The 16,103-nt window shown below is 36.0% G+C and overlaps 1 protein-coding gene across 1 annotated transcript in view; it reads right to left on the bottom strand.

The window, feature by feature from the left end:
* Positions 1 to 16,103, bottom strand: part of DEUP1 (deuterosome assembly protein 1) — a 40,123-nt gene that overhangs the window by 17,432 nt on the left and 6,588 nt on the right. The window contains exons 4-8 of the mRNA XM_066341308.1: positions 12,246 to 12,380; positions 9,371 to 9,484; positions 6,737 to 6,949; positions 1,865 to 2,010; positions 1,124 to 1,229 (exon numbers count right to left, since the gene is read on the bottom strand). Coding sequence (XP_066197405.1) covers positions 1,124 to 1,229; positions 1,865 to 2,010; positions 6,737 to 6,949; positions 9,371 to 9,484; positions 12,246 to 12,380 — 714 coding nt within the window. The remainder of the gene's footprint in view (positions 1 to 1,123; positions 1,230 to 1,864; positions 2,011 to 6,736; positions 6,950 to 9,370; positions 9,485 to 12,245; positions 12,381 to 16,103) is intronic.

Raw genomic sequence — 16,103 nt, 5'->3', positions numbered from 1 at the left:
AGGGTGTATATGGCAAATCACTTTAAGAGAATTTTTCCTGCCATTACATGTAAAATTAGAAATCAAACTTTCTCCAGTACCTCCAGCATAGTGTTCTCCAAAGTATAAACACAAAAATTGTTTTCGTAATCTTTCTACTATAACTAACAATTTATTACTGACAGATCGTTTCGTGTAAGAAACAAAACAACAAAATCCAGCGTAACAACCTTTGAACCCATTTTAACAACTTTCTGCAGTACTATACACAATGAGTAACAGATTGCATTTCGCTTTTATTTATGCAAACAGTACGGAAATATTAGAATTGTAAAAAAATAGATGCAGATGCAAAAAACCTAAGAGCTAGATCATGACTATCATGCCAAAATTGATGAAGCCAGGTCAGATGCATTCAAATAGAGACATTCAAAACCCACTTGGCAAGCATTCCTGTAACCTGCTGGAGGTGGCAGGGGGATTGGACCCTTCCAACCCTGACAATTCTGCGATTTCTGCTTACATTGCTACTTGGCAAAACCACAACATGCTTGTAAGACGAGTTCTGAGCATCCTTTATTTCCAAAGTATTTCAGGCTGCCAAGCCATACACTGTTGCACAGTGCCATGCCACTGCTGCCTGCTCACAGCACTTCTGAAATGTGCAATGCAATGTGATGCATAGTTCCAACGAGAGAGGTCTGCCCTAGACTGTGCACCAGGTACCTGATCAAGCTTAGCCTTGGGTGAGTACCTGCCACAGTGACTTGTATCAGTTGATCTGTTTGCATATCCTATCTTTGGGACCACCTACAAATCCCAGCTTAACTCTGCAGGCTAACAATTAATCAGAGCTTTGGAGGCTTTCATAGTTGCATGGTATTATCTGCATCACAGTAATGTGTAGGCATGGTCTCTTCCATTATTTCAATGAAGTAGGTAGGCACAGAACCAGAACGTCAGTTTTACAGCTATACAACTAAATACAACCATATATGAAATCTTTTTCATATGAAAAACCTTCATGCTCTCCTGAACCTACAATGCATCCTCCTGTTCTCTACAGTATACGCACATACCTAGGTCAGTACTCTCTCCTAAAGATCCTCTACTACAGTTAAGATCTGGAAATTATATGAAATACCTTGTTCAACTCTTCTTCTTGGTGTTCTCTACTTTCTTCAAATAGCAATAACTCAGTTTTTTCATTTTCTAATTGCTCAGTAAGCTGAACACAAGCTGATGGATGCCTTTAAGTAAAAAATAAACAAAACATGAAACAACCAGAACATTCAATACTCTTTACCTTGCAGTATCCTCTCCACAGTGTAAAACTGTAGAACACCTGCTTGCTGATGAAAAAATACCCCCAAACATAACCAACATTTGGCCTAAACCAGGCTGGATTTTGGGAAATATCTAGGAATTAAGGACAATACAACTGTGTGGAGAAAGAATCCTGAAAGCTGCTATAGACTGCTATTAGAGGTATTTTGTATAATTTGAAATGGCTACAGCAGATAAGATAAGCCATAAAACCATGATGATTTTATTCAAAGGCAGTTAGGGAGAATCTTAACTGCATTGTTTTCAAAGTATTTTAATGCTGAGAAAATGAAAGACTGTAAAGATATAGGTAGAAATATCTGAAATGCATGGGATTTGTAAAACTCTAGGCATCATTAAAGCCTTTTAACAGAGTCTGCATCTATTGCCTGAAATTGTCTGATATAATTGTCAATGAAAATATCCAGTCTAAAATTTAGAAGCTGACATTTGAATCCAGAATATCTTTTCAAACAGACTTAATTTAAAATAAATGTAAGACAAAAGGTATCAGCTCAGAAGTACTTGTTAATTTAAATATGGCTTTCACCATCCATACTTTTTTTGAATTTCCTGCATATCTTTGTACTCTTTGATTTTCAGTAATTCTGTATACAACTTTTGGCATTCCAGTTGTATCCTTCTCCAGAGACCATCCCTTGACTGCAGCTCATTTCTCATTTCTGAGACGTCTGCCTCCATGTTCTAAAGAAACAAGCACAAACAGTTAAATAAAGTTAGACAGCTTAAAAAGCTGGGTTTTAACACATCATATTCAATACCTGTACATACGTGATTTTAATTTCTGAAAAACATATTGCTTCCATGTCAGCTCCTCTCATCTAAAAATCAAAATCTGAATATTCTTTAGCCCTTGCAATGTTCCAATGCATCTGCTTCTGAAATTATCATAGGAAACATAATTCAGAAGTTCTTTATTGTACTAAAAGCATCTAAATATATATAGCTTGCTTGTTTTAGCAGGTTCTGCATCCTGGAACATGTTTCACATGCTGGAACTGGTGCCATAAGTGGCTTCCATTTTCTATCTTCCTAACAGCACTTCCAAATTTATAAACTTTAGAAACGACAAGGCTGCATAAATCTTCTTCAAAACTAGTTCCATCTGCATGGAGTTAATTTCTTATTTAAATGAACATCACAAAACTTTCAAACAATCAAAAAAAAATTTTTTTAGGGACTTGACAAACCTTATTCTGCTTTATCTTTAATTTCTGACAGACAGTGTGTTAGACAACATGAAGACACACATTTGGCATGATAAAACATGAAAAAAAATCAGAATTTCACAAAAATATACTGGAAACATACCAAATACAAGAAATTGGAAATATAACCCGCAAATAACAAAAGTAACAATAATAATGATGCTTGTAATAGTAATATCCAGAGAATATGTATTGCTTCTCACCTAATATCCAAAACCATTTTTCATATTAAAAAAAAAAGATTTTTCCAAGGATATCGATCCTTTCAATCTATTGCACTAAAAACATGCACATTTTTCATAATTTCTTCATTTTATTTGAATATAGCTTCCATCTTTAAGAACAAAAACAAAGCCTTTAAAATTTCAAAAGAGAACCAGATTTCAGAAATTGTACTGCAAGGAAGAACTTCAAAGGTTTATTTCCCTTAAAGCCACCTACAAGAATGACCCTCCTTCCAAGAAGCCTGTGGTCTTCCTCTGGCTGAAAGGGTTGCTGAAGACAGATACAAAGTGCTTTTGCATTTTGGGGGGCTTTTTTGGGAGGGCTGCATGTATGGTTTCATTCATCTTATCCTTTGTTACATTAAGGCCAAGAGAGCTTTTTTAAACACCAAAATGCAATTCTGGGTATGTTCAAGTGAAATAAAGCTTAATAAACTGTTAAAGTTGTTGGTAAGACTTGCTTATTCTTATATTCATCACTCTAACATTCAAGAAATAGTCACAATTGTTCTATGACATATGAATTTGGGAGATGGTTGCCTCTCTGATTTCATTCTGGGGTGGATAAGGGAAATGAATTCTGCACAATTGTGTGGCAGAAGTCTTATTTTCTGTGAATAGACTGCAGTCATCACATATATTTACATAAATTGTATTTTCTTGTGAATTAAAATAGTAGCAGGAACAACAGCAGCCACAGCAGCAGCAGCTGCAATAATAATTGAAACAGAACTTCAGGTCAAGAGTTTCACAGTTTCACATATCAGTTTAAAAAAATTAGATATGCATCACTGATTATTTTAGCAAATATCTATTGCATCTGGTTAAAATGAAAATTAATTTTGAAGTAGAAAACTTTAGTATTTGTTTAGAAAATATCTCATAAAAATAGTCTGTTTCAAGTTGAAAAAATCATTAAATCTTTTCTTCCCTCCTGTGAAAAGTTTTGCTTCTACTAGCTTGCCAATCAAAATAAAGTCCCTGAAATTTCCTTCTTCTAATTTTACTCAAAGCTGTTTGTGGTTGGTTGGCCCTGATAAGATGCCAGGTACCCACCACAGCCACACTGTCACTGCCCTTCCCAGCTGGACAGGGCAGAGAAACAAGACAAATGCTCTTGGCCTGAGGTAAAGACAGTGAGAGATCAATCACCAGTTACTGCTAAAGGTAGAACAGACTCAACTCAGAGAAATAATTTATTGCTAATCAGATTAGAGGAGGTTAATGAGAAATAAAAACTAAATCTTAGAACACCTTCTCCTCATGCCTCCTTTCTTTCCAGGCTCAACTTCACTCCAGAGTTCTCTGCCTCCTCCCCTCCAGTGCTCATCCAGTTGGGGTATGAGGAATGGGGGCTGTGGTCAGTTCATCACGCCTTGTCCCTGCTGGTTCCTTCCTTCTTGGGAGGACTCCACACTCTCCCCCAGCTCCAGGGTGGGTCCTTCCCAGGGGAGATGGTCCTCCATGAAATTACTCATGGTGAGTCCTTCCCATAGGCTGAAGTTCTTCATTAATTCCTCCAGCATGGCTTCATTCTCTGGGATACAGTCCTTCAGGAACAGACTGCTCCAGTGTGGACCCCAATGGGGTCACAAGTCCTGCCAGCAAACCTGCACCAGTGTGGGCTCCTCTCTCCACAGGGCCACAAGTCTTGTCACAACCTTGCTCCAGCACAGGCTTCCCATAGCCTCCTTCAGGCATCCCCCTGCTCTGGCACAGAGCTCCATGGAGCTGCAGGTGGATCTCTGACCCACCATGGCCCTCCATGGGCTGCAGGGGCACAGCTGCCTCACCATGGGCTGCACCAGGAGCTGCAGGGAACCTCAGCTCTGGAGCCTGGAGCACCTCCTGCCTCTCCTTCTGCACTGACCTTGGTGTCTGCCGGGCTGTTCCTGTGACGTGTTCTCAGTCTTCTCTCCCCCCTGCACAGGGTTTGTTTCCCCCCTTCTCTTAAATACATTAACCTCAAGGTGCCACCATCACTGCTGTTGGGCTCAGCCTTGGCCAGCTGTGGGCCCATCATGGAACCAGCTGGCATTGGCTCCATCAAGACATGGGGGAAGGTTCCAGCAGTTTCTCACAGAGGCCATCCGTGGAGTGCCCCAATTGCCAAAACCTTCCCAACACAAACCCAATATACTGTTCAACCTTTTAAATAAAATTATATGGTGCATTTTTATGTAAATTATTGTCTAGCAGCTGACCGAATGCTGACTTTTCAAGAATCAAGCCCCTTGTGTGATGTTTTCAGATTACCTCTCATGTTACGGCTGCAGATAAGTTTATCAAATAATTCACAGGGTAAAGAAATAGACTGCAGTCTCCATTTAGATCTTTTAAACTTTGTATTTTCTATGCAGTCAACAAACTGCTCTTCCATACATTTCACTTTTTTATTGGCCAATTAATAGTATAAGTGAAATAATTAGAAGCACACATGAAATGATCATAGGCACAGAGGAATATATGAGGCACAGCAACTCTTGCTTTCATTGCCATCGGAGTTCTCCACACCAAGATTCCCATCTACTCCCTCCTCCTTTACCCATATCATGTCCAACTATTGCCATTCTTCACCTAATTCTCTCACACGAAAACCTGCTTACTTTTTCTGGCTGACAACAGGCCTTGTACTTTCTTCTTTCTCATACAGACATTCTTAAAAAATGTTTCCCCAGAGCTACCCCTTTTCACCATACATTGACATCAATGTTTCCCTCATGCAGCTATTTCCAAATGCAGCTTTTCTAACATAGCAGCATTCCACACCAACACAGTTATTCTGCAACTTTCTGCCCTTTAGATGACACTGTTATGTACATCTAGCTCCACTTCTACTTAAAGTGTCTTCAAGCTTCCTACAGCTCCTGTATTCTGTTGAATACACGATTCCAAAATTCTTCCTGCTTGAAGATTTTCTTCAAGGCTACAGCACAATCTCTCCATCATACAGCGTGTATCCACTTGCTCCGACGGCCATGATTTGTTCCACTGCATATTCTACTCCCACTGCTTTTGATGTCAGCCTTTTTAACAGGCCTCAAAACAGAAGTTTTGCTTGCACTAATGGCTTGTACACAGGCAAAAGACTCAGTGAACTAATGTGCAAATGGAATGTATAAACTTGCCTCTTCTGACAGCACCTGACAACACAATCTTAAATTAACCTCTGCCACATATATGCTTATTCCTATGAAGTATATTGCATATGCTGTTAGCACTCTGCAAGACTGTCTATAAACATAAACAAAACTTTCTCCAAAAATACCTGAAGTCACTATAGGCCATTCAATATATTACTGAACCTAGAACTGCTTAATTAAATAAGGAAAAGCATAACTGGTATGTGTCACCAGAAAAAAAAAATCAACAAGAATCTCATTCCTGCTTTGTTTCAAACACAGATAATAAAAAAGGTTGCAAAGATCTTGTATTATCTCAATCTTGTCAGAACTCATATACCATGACCAAAAGAAGAGGGGCAAATGGCTGTCTTCATAGATCAGTGCTATGCTGAAAAACAGTGATCCAGGGAAGATAAAAACTGGTGGTTCTTTACATGGCGAGAAACTTATTTTTTTTTAATTGGCTGCATAATCTTCTTTCAAAACTAACAAAGTATACCATACATGTTTGTATATACTAATTTACTAGCTACATGGCACAATGAACAACAAGGTATAAATCAGATAAAGAGATTTCACGGAAGTCATTCATATACAAGGAACCAAACAAGGGGAAGTTCATGTAGCTGCTATGCATATAGGAGAGTTCTAAAACCCTACATACATAGACAAGATAAAAAATATACTGCTACAAATCAAACTTATTTCAGTTTTACTAAAAAAACCCAACCCATACTGTTGCCAGATTATTCTGTATACGTGCAAGGAATACAACTAATGTACATTTATGTAGGTATCTCATCTTGATTTTCCTACATTAATTCCATAGTCATCATAAAAAAACTATTACTACCTGGCACCGATTTTGGTACAGTTTTAGATCCTCACGGAGTTTCGTATTTTCTTCTACCAGTTTATCCTTGTTTCTTGCTATTTCATCCACAATTGACTTTAGCTTTTTAATAATCGAATCATCGTTTTCACTTTTGGGCTGGGTACAGGTAATTAGCTCTTCTTGGTTTTGTTTCTTATTGTGTACTTGGAGTTGATAGTTCTGGGTCTGCTTCTATAAAACAAGAAAATATTTTAAATTAAACTCAATAATTGTGTGCAAATTGCTAGGACCAAATCATTACTACTGAAATCATAAGGTTATTTCCATCTTCACCTGGATTTGCTTAGAAAAGATGGCACAATTCAAATACTTCAAATTACTCGCCCTCAGTAAAAAAAAAAAAAAAAAAAAAAAGTTTTAAGAACCTTCAAGGGCACAGAGTTTTTCAAGGATTTTTATCTCCTGTGCTGTGTATTTTCCTAGTACTTACTGTTAATGAGCCTCAAATGTGAAAAAGGTGATTATGATGACCTACTCAAAGCAGTTACCTGTGAGAAATAGTTTGAGAGAAATGTTCCTCTTTGATTTATTGAACTCAGTAGGAGCTCTGTGTGTGTGTGCCTCAGGATAGATATTAACCTTTGACTAGAGGACTACCATTACATAGGTGGTGTACAAACAGCTCCGTTACTGCAGGAACTGTACTTCTTTGAGATCATTATCCTTAAACTTGAGGAAGAATCATTTGTACATTCAGCACAGTCCCACACCCCATGCAGCTTCTTGTACCAATTAAAATCCTAAACACAAAACTTCAGAAAATTGTTACGCCGGTATTTCTGAATCCATGGGCATTGTGAAGAAGCATAATTACTATGGCAACTGTTTTTGCTGTTTAAAACACTATCGCCATGAAGCCCACTACTGGGAGATTACCAAACAGCTCTAATCTTTCAGAAGACTGAGAATTACTTGAAAAATGACAACAAAATATGACCTGGAAATCATATATCATGTGCAGAGATCAAGTTGGGCAAGAAAATATAAAGTAAAAATAAATAGGGTTACAAATACCATATTTCACTGACAAGGACTGCAAAAAGTCATACTTTAGACAGTTTCTGATGTTATTGCCTATGTCCCTGTAATTTGTGTTGGCTGACAACTTAAGTAGAATGGATCACTGGATGCATATCAACTAAAAGCCAAAAAAAAATAAAAATCGCATATTAAGTTTAATTTTATAGAAAAAAAATTAAGGTTCCTTTGACATCCAAGTTCTGGAGTCTGATATACCAAAGTGTCAGTGCATCCTGTGAAAGACAGTGCAAGACTCCAACTGGAAATCAAAGATTTCACAAAAGACTAATTTGAGACAAAGATGCAGGACTAATTAACACTTTTGAAACAGCTAAGGGTAACAGTCCATCAGACTTGTACTTCAAAAAAATAGTTGGTGTTACAGTGCAGTTGTGAAGTAAATTGTATTCAAAGCAAGTTCACTGATGGCAAAGAAAGCTTCAACAGAAAAATATGAATGGTCACCCTGAGTACTCTATTTTGACTTGTCCAACTGTACAATCAGCATGTCATCAGTCAATAGTTTTGTCTAATTAAAGATTTGCTTTTTTAACACATTTGTATGGAAGTTCAATTGCTGGAATATAATGCTCTCAGCAGCTAAAACCAAAACATAACTGTCATCTTTGGAAATTCTGGATATGTGTAAAGAGTCTCATAGGAATTGTTAAGAAAGTGTCTCACTAGATTAAGAGCCAATGAGCTTAGTATCAGTGGAAAAGGGAATTACCAGTGAGCAACATAATTGGCTTCCCTTTACTTAATTTTCAAGCTGTCCTGTGGCCCAGTCAATTTGTAAGTTATTTTCTGGGGTTTGTTTTTTTAGAAAAGGATAGCTCAACATGACATCATTTCATAACATTTTTTTCTGGATTAGAAGGAATTAAAAAAAATACAGTATCAATAGTCTACATACATTTAAAAAAGCAATAAGCAAATTGGCAAGTAAAAAATAATCATAAAGTCAAGCAAGGAACTGCATGGTAACTACAAGACTGAAAAAGTTTGAAAAAAAGGGCTAAGTGATCCAAGAAATAGCTCCAGGAGTGATTCTGGAGTAGCATAAGAAAATTATATTTTCTGCATAAATGATACTAGTGTAAATCTATGATCTTCTAAAAAAATGAAGGCTATCAGATTCAAAGGAACTTTATACTTGTGTCAACACCTTAATGACATGCACTACTTACTTAGTAAGATATTTTATAATAACTTGTCACAATTAATTTCATATTAATAAATAGCATGGAAAAGGGTCTCCCTAAAATGCTTAAAAGGTAAAAAGGAACATTCACTGGGTTTTGTAATTGTTTGGGGTTTTTATAAGAAATGTTATAATTTTCATTATGATCCTTATTCATGCTCTCATTTTCATGAGAAAAATTAAATTAAAATAACTGCATGTATCATTAGATCTTCCAGTATGGTTCTGCCTTGCCATATATTCACTACCAATATAAACATGCAATGTAAGATTCATTGTAAGCTTAGCTTTTAAAAATTAAGTTGAAGTAAGCTCTAGCTGAGGAAAGAGTTCATTTTGTTCCTAGAGCAGGAAGGTAGGAATTTTACCTGAAATAAATCACATTTCTCAGGCAATAATCTAGGTTGCATATCTACATAAACAGGGTTATTAAAACAGGTTGTCCCATTCTTCTCCCATTCTTGTGATTTTGCTTTAAATTCCTGAAAGACATCAAAACAAGGCTACTAAACATATGGAAAATATCTATTTTCCTCAATCTAAAGAATTTTGTAATTTGTATCATTATAAGAAATATCTATGTTTTAAATTAATACATAATATATCCGTAATTTTGGAAAGAAGTTAAAAGGACCCATTCTATAAACCAGCCATACAGTCATCTACACCAGACAAAGACCAGTTTTAAGGGCTACTGATCTGAGAACAATGAGTATAAACATAACAATTGAATAAAAACTATAAAATAAGAGAGTTATTACTATGATACACAAATCTTATTGGATAATAGTTCCTGTGATTTCAAAGCTACATCAGTGTTGAGCAGGGTAATCAGCAGGGAATCAAACCCTTAATATTCAGACACAAAGTGCTCACTTTTTGCCTTTGTTTTTAATGGGACAGCAGCGACACTGAATAGATTTCTTGCTCTCCTTAAAATTGTTGCTTTGGGTTCTGAGTTCATCCAGTTTGAACAAAAAATTGTTTTCTATTATTTTGGATTTATCTAATATTGGTTTTGCAGTTGTACTTTCATATTTTTAGTGTATTTAAATTTGCTTTTAACTCATGCCAAACCTTGTATGTTCACAAATACATTTTAAAGGCAGTATCCTAAAAATAAGCAGAACTTCAGTTCTAGAGTTGTTGCTCTTTTAGTTTGAAAATTTAGCAAAATAACAGTACACTGATTTATGTATTGAAAATGAATGGAAATGTTGTTCCAAAAAGACAGATGATATTTTACAATTAAGCTAAACTGGCATATTCCCCAAATTTAAAACAATAAGGGGTTTTTTTTGTTACTGAAAAAACCTGGCTATTTCTCAACGTAGATTAATACAAATCTTTTTTCATAGCTTTTGTAATATCTGCTTTGGCATTTAAAACAATAAACATCTTCCTGTTTTATAAATGATGATACACATGGAGTTTCAAACTATTTAATGAGGACTGCAGGTTCAGGGCTTTACTAAAGCACTGCTGAGTTTAGTAGATTTTCACCACAGTAATTATTTCCTGAATACTCAAATCTGCTGAATATATTCCAAGCACTAATTTTTCATACTGCATAATTAATCAAACTATAGCATTGTCTTACATTATTTTCACATTTTAATCTTGAGTAAGGTTATTCTCAAATTAGCTGACAGCAGTGATATATCAATGATAGATGTACAACCCATTTATTATTCTTGTAGTAGCTGATGTTGGCAGCTATGCTGCAATCCAAAGCATTGTAGCTTTTCTGATGGCGAGGACTTCTACGTGGAAGAGACAGCCAACATCACGTAGAGCTGGGATGTGTCTATGTAGGTGCAGGAACCCGGAGGTCATAGAAGTTAGTCTTATATCTTATAGGATAACATAAAAGGCAAGTCCAAAATACAGATCCTAAGACCCTGCTTAATTTGGGTTCAAAGTAGGAAATCTACTAAGCTGAATTTCTTGATCGCAAAGTCCTCCAAGTGTCCAAATCATCTACATCATAAATCTACATCATAAATGTGTAAGTCCTCCCAATGCTTAGCAGTTGGGCAAGCAGCTCTCATATCAACTGGTACCACTCTCCTTGCTTTCCCTACAGCATCCAGCCCAGTAAGCATGTGGAGCACACACTACTTTACTATGCTCTTCACAAAGGATGGACAGAGAAAATACAAATTTTGTGATCATCCTATGCTTCATCAGATTACTGGTTACTGTTCTTCCCATAACTGGAGGACTTGGTGTAAAAATCTTTCAAGACAGAACCTGAAGTACAATCTTCCCATGTTAGCTTTCTATCTAACCAACAAATGTTATTTTTCAATAGGCTGCTGAATTCTTCCTTTAGAAGCTGTCTCATTTAGCTCAGGATTCAGGAAATTTATTGGATAGGTAAAAAAGAAGCAGCAAAAATTAGCATACCTAGAGACTATATTGCTCAGTTATAAGAAATAATACTGCAGACCAGTTTCTGCCCCAGTGAATGAAGCTAGAGGAGTATTTAGAGAGAGGACACCACTTGCAGGCACACTCTCTGAAAATTCTCTACCTTGCCTAACTTTCCTGTTGGTCCAATAGATACCTGATTATTCTGCAGATCATAAAATGACCTCTGAGAAGTCAAGGATGGGAATTACGAACAAAAATCAGTGTCTTCCTGTATTCAACTATGAGTCCACTAAGCCAGCCTGTGTCCAAAGGGATAGGGAATATGACTGAATCCTGTCCTCAGTATCTATTATCTACTCCCCCAGTCAGTACACTGGATTCTGGAGGATGTATTTTTAAGTGCCTAATCCTTCCTCATACATCACCTAGGGAAATCAAGCACTGAGGTCAAGGTCATGGATTGCCTCAGGTATATGGGTGCTGACAAGATGTATGTGTAACAAGCAGTTATCCATTCTTAAACCCTTTTTTCTATGTAGCCCAATGTGGTCAAGGTTGTCCTGAGGTCTATAAAACTTGAATTAATGGTAGGTATTGTATGACAGTATCCTGCATATGTACAAGTTCTCATGCCTCAAGAGATTGTGTTATCCGATATACATGTATTCCTCAGGAAAACAGAAAAATTTATTTCTAGTTACACTTACAAAAAAAGGTATCAAATAATATTAAAACTAATAACCATTCTTGCCAAAACAATTATATGATTTTTGCAGAATTATGAGCGAAATAAAGCTTATGATTTTAAATCAAAGATTAGTTCTAGAAGCAAATTAAAATTAAAATATAATTAGAAACTATTCTTACCTCCAGTTTTCCATATAAATTCCTTGGGTTAGATGATGTTTCCTGGTTTTCCTCACATTTTTCTCTACTTTCGAGCTTCTTTTGTTTTAACTGATGTAACTGTAGCTTTTCATAACTATGTGTCAACTTTGAGAACTAAAAACGAAAGTAGAGTTGAACATGCAGACCCTATAAAGGATGACCACGTGGCCAAAGTTTTCTTTGAACTAGAATCACCAACTGCAGCTTTAGCATTCTAAATGTTTAATTAATGAAACAAAAAAAAAATTAATAAAGCTAAAATGAATTAATAAAGTTATCACAGATGAACAAGACTAAGGTCTCATAGAAATGTGGACTAACTGTTCAAAGAAGTTAATTTGACAGCTACTTAATTCTGCTGCAGTTCTCCATGGCACTGTCACCCACAGAGTCATTTCCTCTACAGGGCTCATATGGAATGTTCTATACTTGTTTACTGCCATCTTGTGTTGACATTTTTAAAGCGTGCTTCATAGTCAAAATGAAAGATTATCATTAATATACTATAGACTCGCGTGTTTCGTTCTTATGATGGAAATTGTTGAAATGTTATGTGTGTGATGATGGCACTCTTCTGGTACCACAGAGTGGGTCTCAGAATTAGACACTAAATAGACAGTAGACACTGCCTACTGATGTCAACATGAAAGCTTGGCCCAGGAGCCAGAGACACAGAAGGTACCAGGAGAAGAATCAGCCTCTCCAGAAAAACAGCCAGTTTTCACATCAGTTCACTACACTGCACAAAACAAAGGGTCTGTCTACTGCCTGTTAACAGATTTGATACAGAAAACTGATACAGTTTGGTAGGAATATGTACATTTGGTTTGGGGAAAAAAACAAACAAAAAAAAAGAAAACCCAAGGATATTAATAAAGGAAACACCAGAAATATGGTCTTGAGGAAAGTTGAGTGAAAGAACTTAGGGAAAAATATTGTGCAAAATAGAAGCCTACACTAAATACTGATCATGTCTCTTGTTGCTTAGTTCTTTTACATGTAAGTATATATGACTTAAAAAAAATCTGACTCCCACATAAAGTTCTTTGCATACCCCCCAAAAATCCATAAAATCTCATATTTTTGTTAACAGCTCAAAGTGAACTACTGCTTGGAAATGGAATAGAATCCTGTTGAGTCAACACTGAATGAGCAATTGAGGACTGTTCAAGTAACAAACATGGCAAAAGAAGCCCAGCAAAGATACAGGACAGAAATAAATTAAAAAAATAATCTGGAAACTTGACAGACACTTTTGAGATGAACTTGAGAATCATAATATGGGACAGCAAAAAATAATTGAAAAGGTGACTAGAAGACAGATTATCCTGGACCAGAAAGTTTCACAATATAAAGAGGTCCAGGCATAGATTTCACCAACTTGGAATGTCTGAATAGCAACTCTTTAACATGGGTGTACAGAGCTGAGTTATCACCTTCAAAACCAAATCAAAAGTCTTGCAGTGAAGCTGCCTATATTTGAAATTGACTTTGCCAGAGAACAGAGTTAAGATAAAATATTTAAAATGAGTCAGAGTATCCAGGCTCAAACAACATGGAACTCATTGACCTTGGAAGAAAGATATCCTTTTTCTAATAACAGTTTTGCTCTTGAATATATTATGGCATATGTGAACTGCCTGGGAAGACTAAATTCAGATAAGATAGGTATTGGAATGTTTATGCTGAAAAGGCTAGGAAATACAGGATCCATCAATTCAGTAAATCAGTCTAAAATGAAACAGAGTGGCCGAAATGAGAAAATTTAGCTTGAGTCTCAGATATTTAATGACAGTAGGAAATTAAAGGCAATTATAGTGTGGATGTTATGATGACTGGAAACTGGACTAAAAGCCAAAAATCCTTCCATTTAAGGCCAGATATGTGCTTTAAAGGGTCCAAGTTGTTCTATTTGCATGCTATACATGTTAAAAAAAAAGATGCATTTTTCCATCACTTTCAAAGTGAGAATAACTACTAGACATTGACATTAAAAAAAGAAAAAGAACGACCAAAGTAATGCAAAACCTCAAAAGTTTTTGTTTTTTAGTTATGACAAAATGCTGCATGTTTGAATGAATGCAACAATGTGGCCTAGGAGTTTCAGGTTACATAATACAAGAAAATTATAGGTTTTACTGCATTCAACAGGCCCACAATCAATTCAGAGGGAACACTGCTCATTAAACAGCTGGTCTTAGCAGTACCAAGGGTAAAAAGCACACAGGACCACAGAAAAGAAATCTGTTTTGAATAGCCTAGCATTCTGACAGCTGGAAAAAGTGATCCTTACTATTTCTATCAAGATTAGGAAGGAACAAATCTTGGGAGGGATTGTAAGAATAGGTCTGTAGAGAAAGATACAATGCTATTGGTAAATAGTAACACTCTATTTGTGCAAACTAAATAGTAGCTCATAAGATTCTACAGTTTAGAAGGTGGTATAACTTCCAAGTGAGAACAAGAACTGAAAGAAGGGAATCAAAGGAGGTAAGACAAAGATTAATATTGTCACAGAAGGTTTATATTTTAGATAGGAGTTTGTGTAGCTGAGAACTGGGGACATAAAAGCTATTCCATTGCAGACACTGCAGCACTGTAATTCATGAAAGAAACTCAATAAGGAGATGTGGCAAAAGTTAGAGGAGCAGAGTGGGACAACCCTACTGTCTAGCACAGGCACTAGGAATTGTGATAAACAGAAGTCTGACAGGCAGCCTTCTGCTTATCACATAGAGAATCAAGGCAGGCCCCTTAACACAGGCATTTAACAGTTTTCTTTTTCAGTCAAGGTGAAAAAGGTGGATATTTCATGAAGAAATATGGTTTGCTCAAAGAAGAGGAATGGGGACTGGAAAATTAAATGCAAACGACATCAGCACTGGAACCTTTAGAAAAATAAATAGCATGACTGAGAGAGAATGAAATGTTTGGAGACGTGGATTGGGAAAGTGATGTATATTCTTAAGAGTTAGAAATCCAAAGTTCTTGCATAAAGATAGAAAAAGAAACAGTTAAGAGACTCAAAGAAAGGTTAAGTGGTCTGAGTGGTAACTAAAAAGGAGAATTTGGGCAAGAAATATAACCAGGTTTAAAAAGAAAAGCAGGTTTAAAAAGTTAGAAAATGTCAGCTTCTTTAAAAAAATAAAGGGGAAACAGGTTGCATTTGCTCATGGAAAGGACTTGTAGGCCAACTAAAAACTCCAAAATAAAAATCCTTATGAAAAATGGCCTGGACTTCCAATTTCAGAAGGTTCTATTTCAGTGAAGATGTTAGCAACAACAAGTAACATAAACCCAAGCATTTTTAGCATAGGATAAAAAAAATAATTGAGAAGTGAAAAATATTGCAGTAAATGTTACAAAGAAGAGAGGTCTACTATATTTTTGAGGATAGTTCTGCATTGCTAAAGATACCCTACTATTTATGCACAAAATGTCACACTGTTTTTCATTGTGTGATGTTTATCTTCACAATGATCATGCTAAGATGATGCTTTTCTGTAATTTTTGTAAATTATAAACCAGCTTTTATTTCTAGCTACTTTCCCAAATGATTAAAAGTGTTAATTACAAAACAGCCAAAGCATTCACTGCCTATTTACAGAACTCTTTCTCAAATCCATTTTCATATATAAAGGAAAATATAAATTAAAGACAAAATAACATTAAAAATAAGTAGTACATTTATTAATTTGATGGACTCAGGTGTACTATCACTTCTAAATGAAAATAATGACATCCAGTTTATGCAATCCAAGATCACTCTACAAGTGTGGTGACTGGAAATTGTGAATTATAACGCTATGTCTCTGGTAGAAGAATCCAGTGAAGGGA

The sequence above is a fragment of the Sylvia atricapilla genome, chromosome 2 (genome assembly GCF_009819655.1).
Source record: "Sylvia atricapilla isolate bSylAtr1 chromosome 2, bSylAtr1.pri, whole genome shotgun sequence".
In the NCBI taxonomy this organism is placed as follows: domain Eukaryota; kingdom Metazoa; phylum Chordata; class Aves; order Passeriformes; family Sylviidae; genus Sylvia; species Sylvia atricapilla.
The sequence above is the reverse complement of the archived record's forward strand: the minus strand, read 5'-3'. Positions and strand labels throughout refer to the sequence as shown.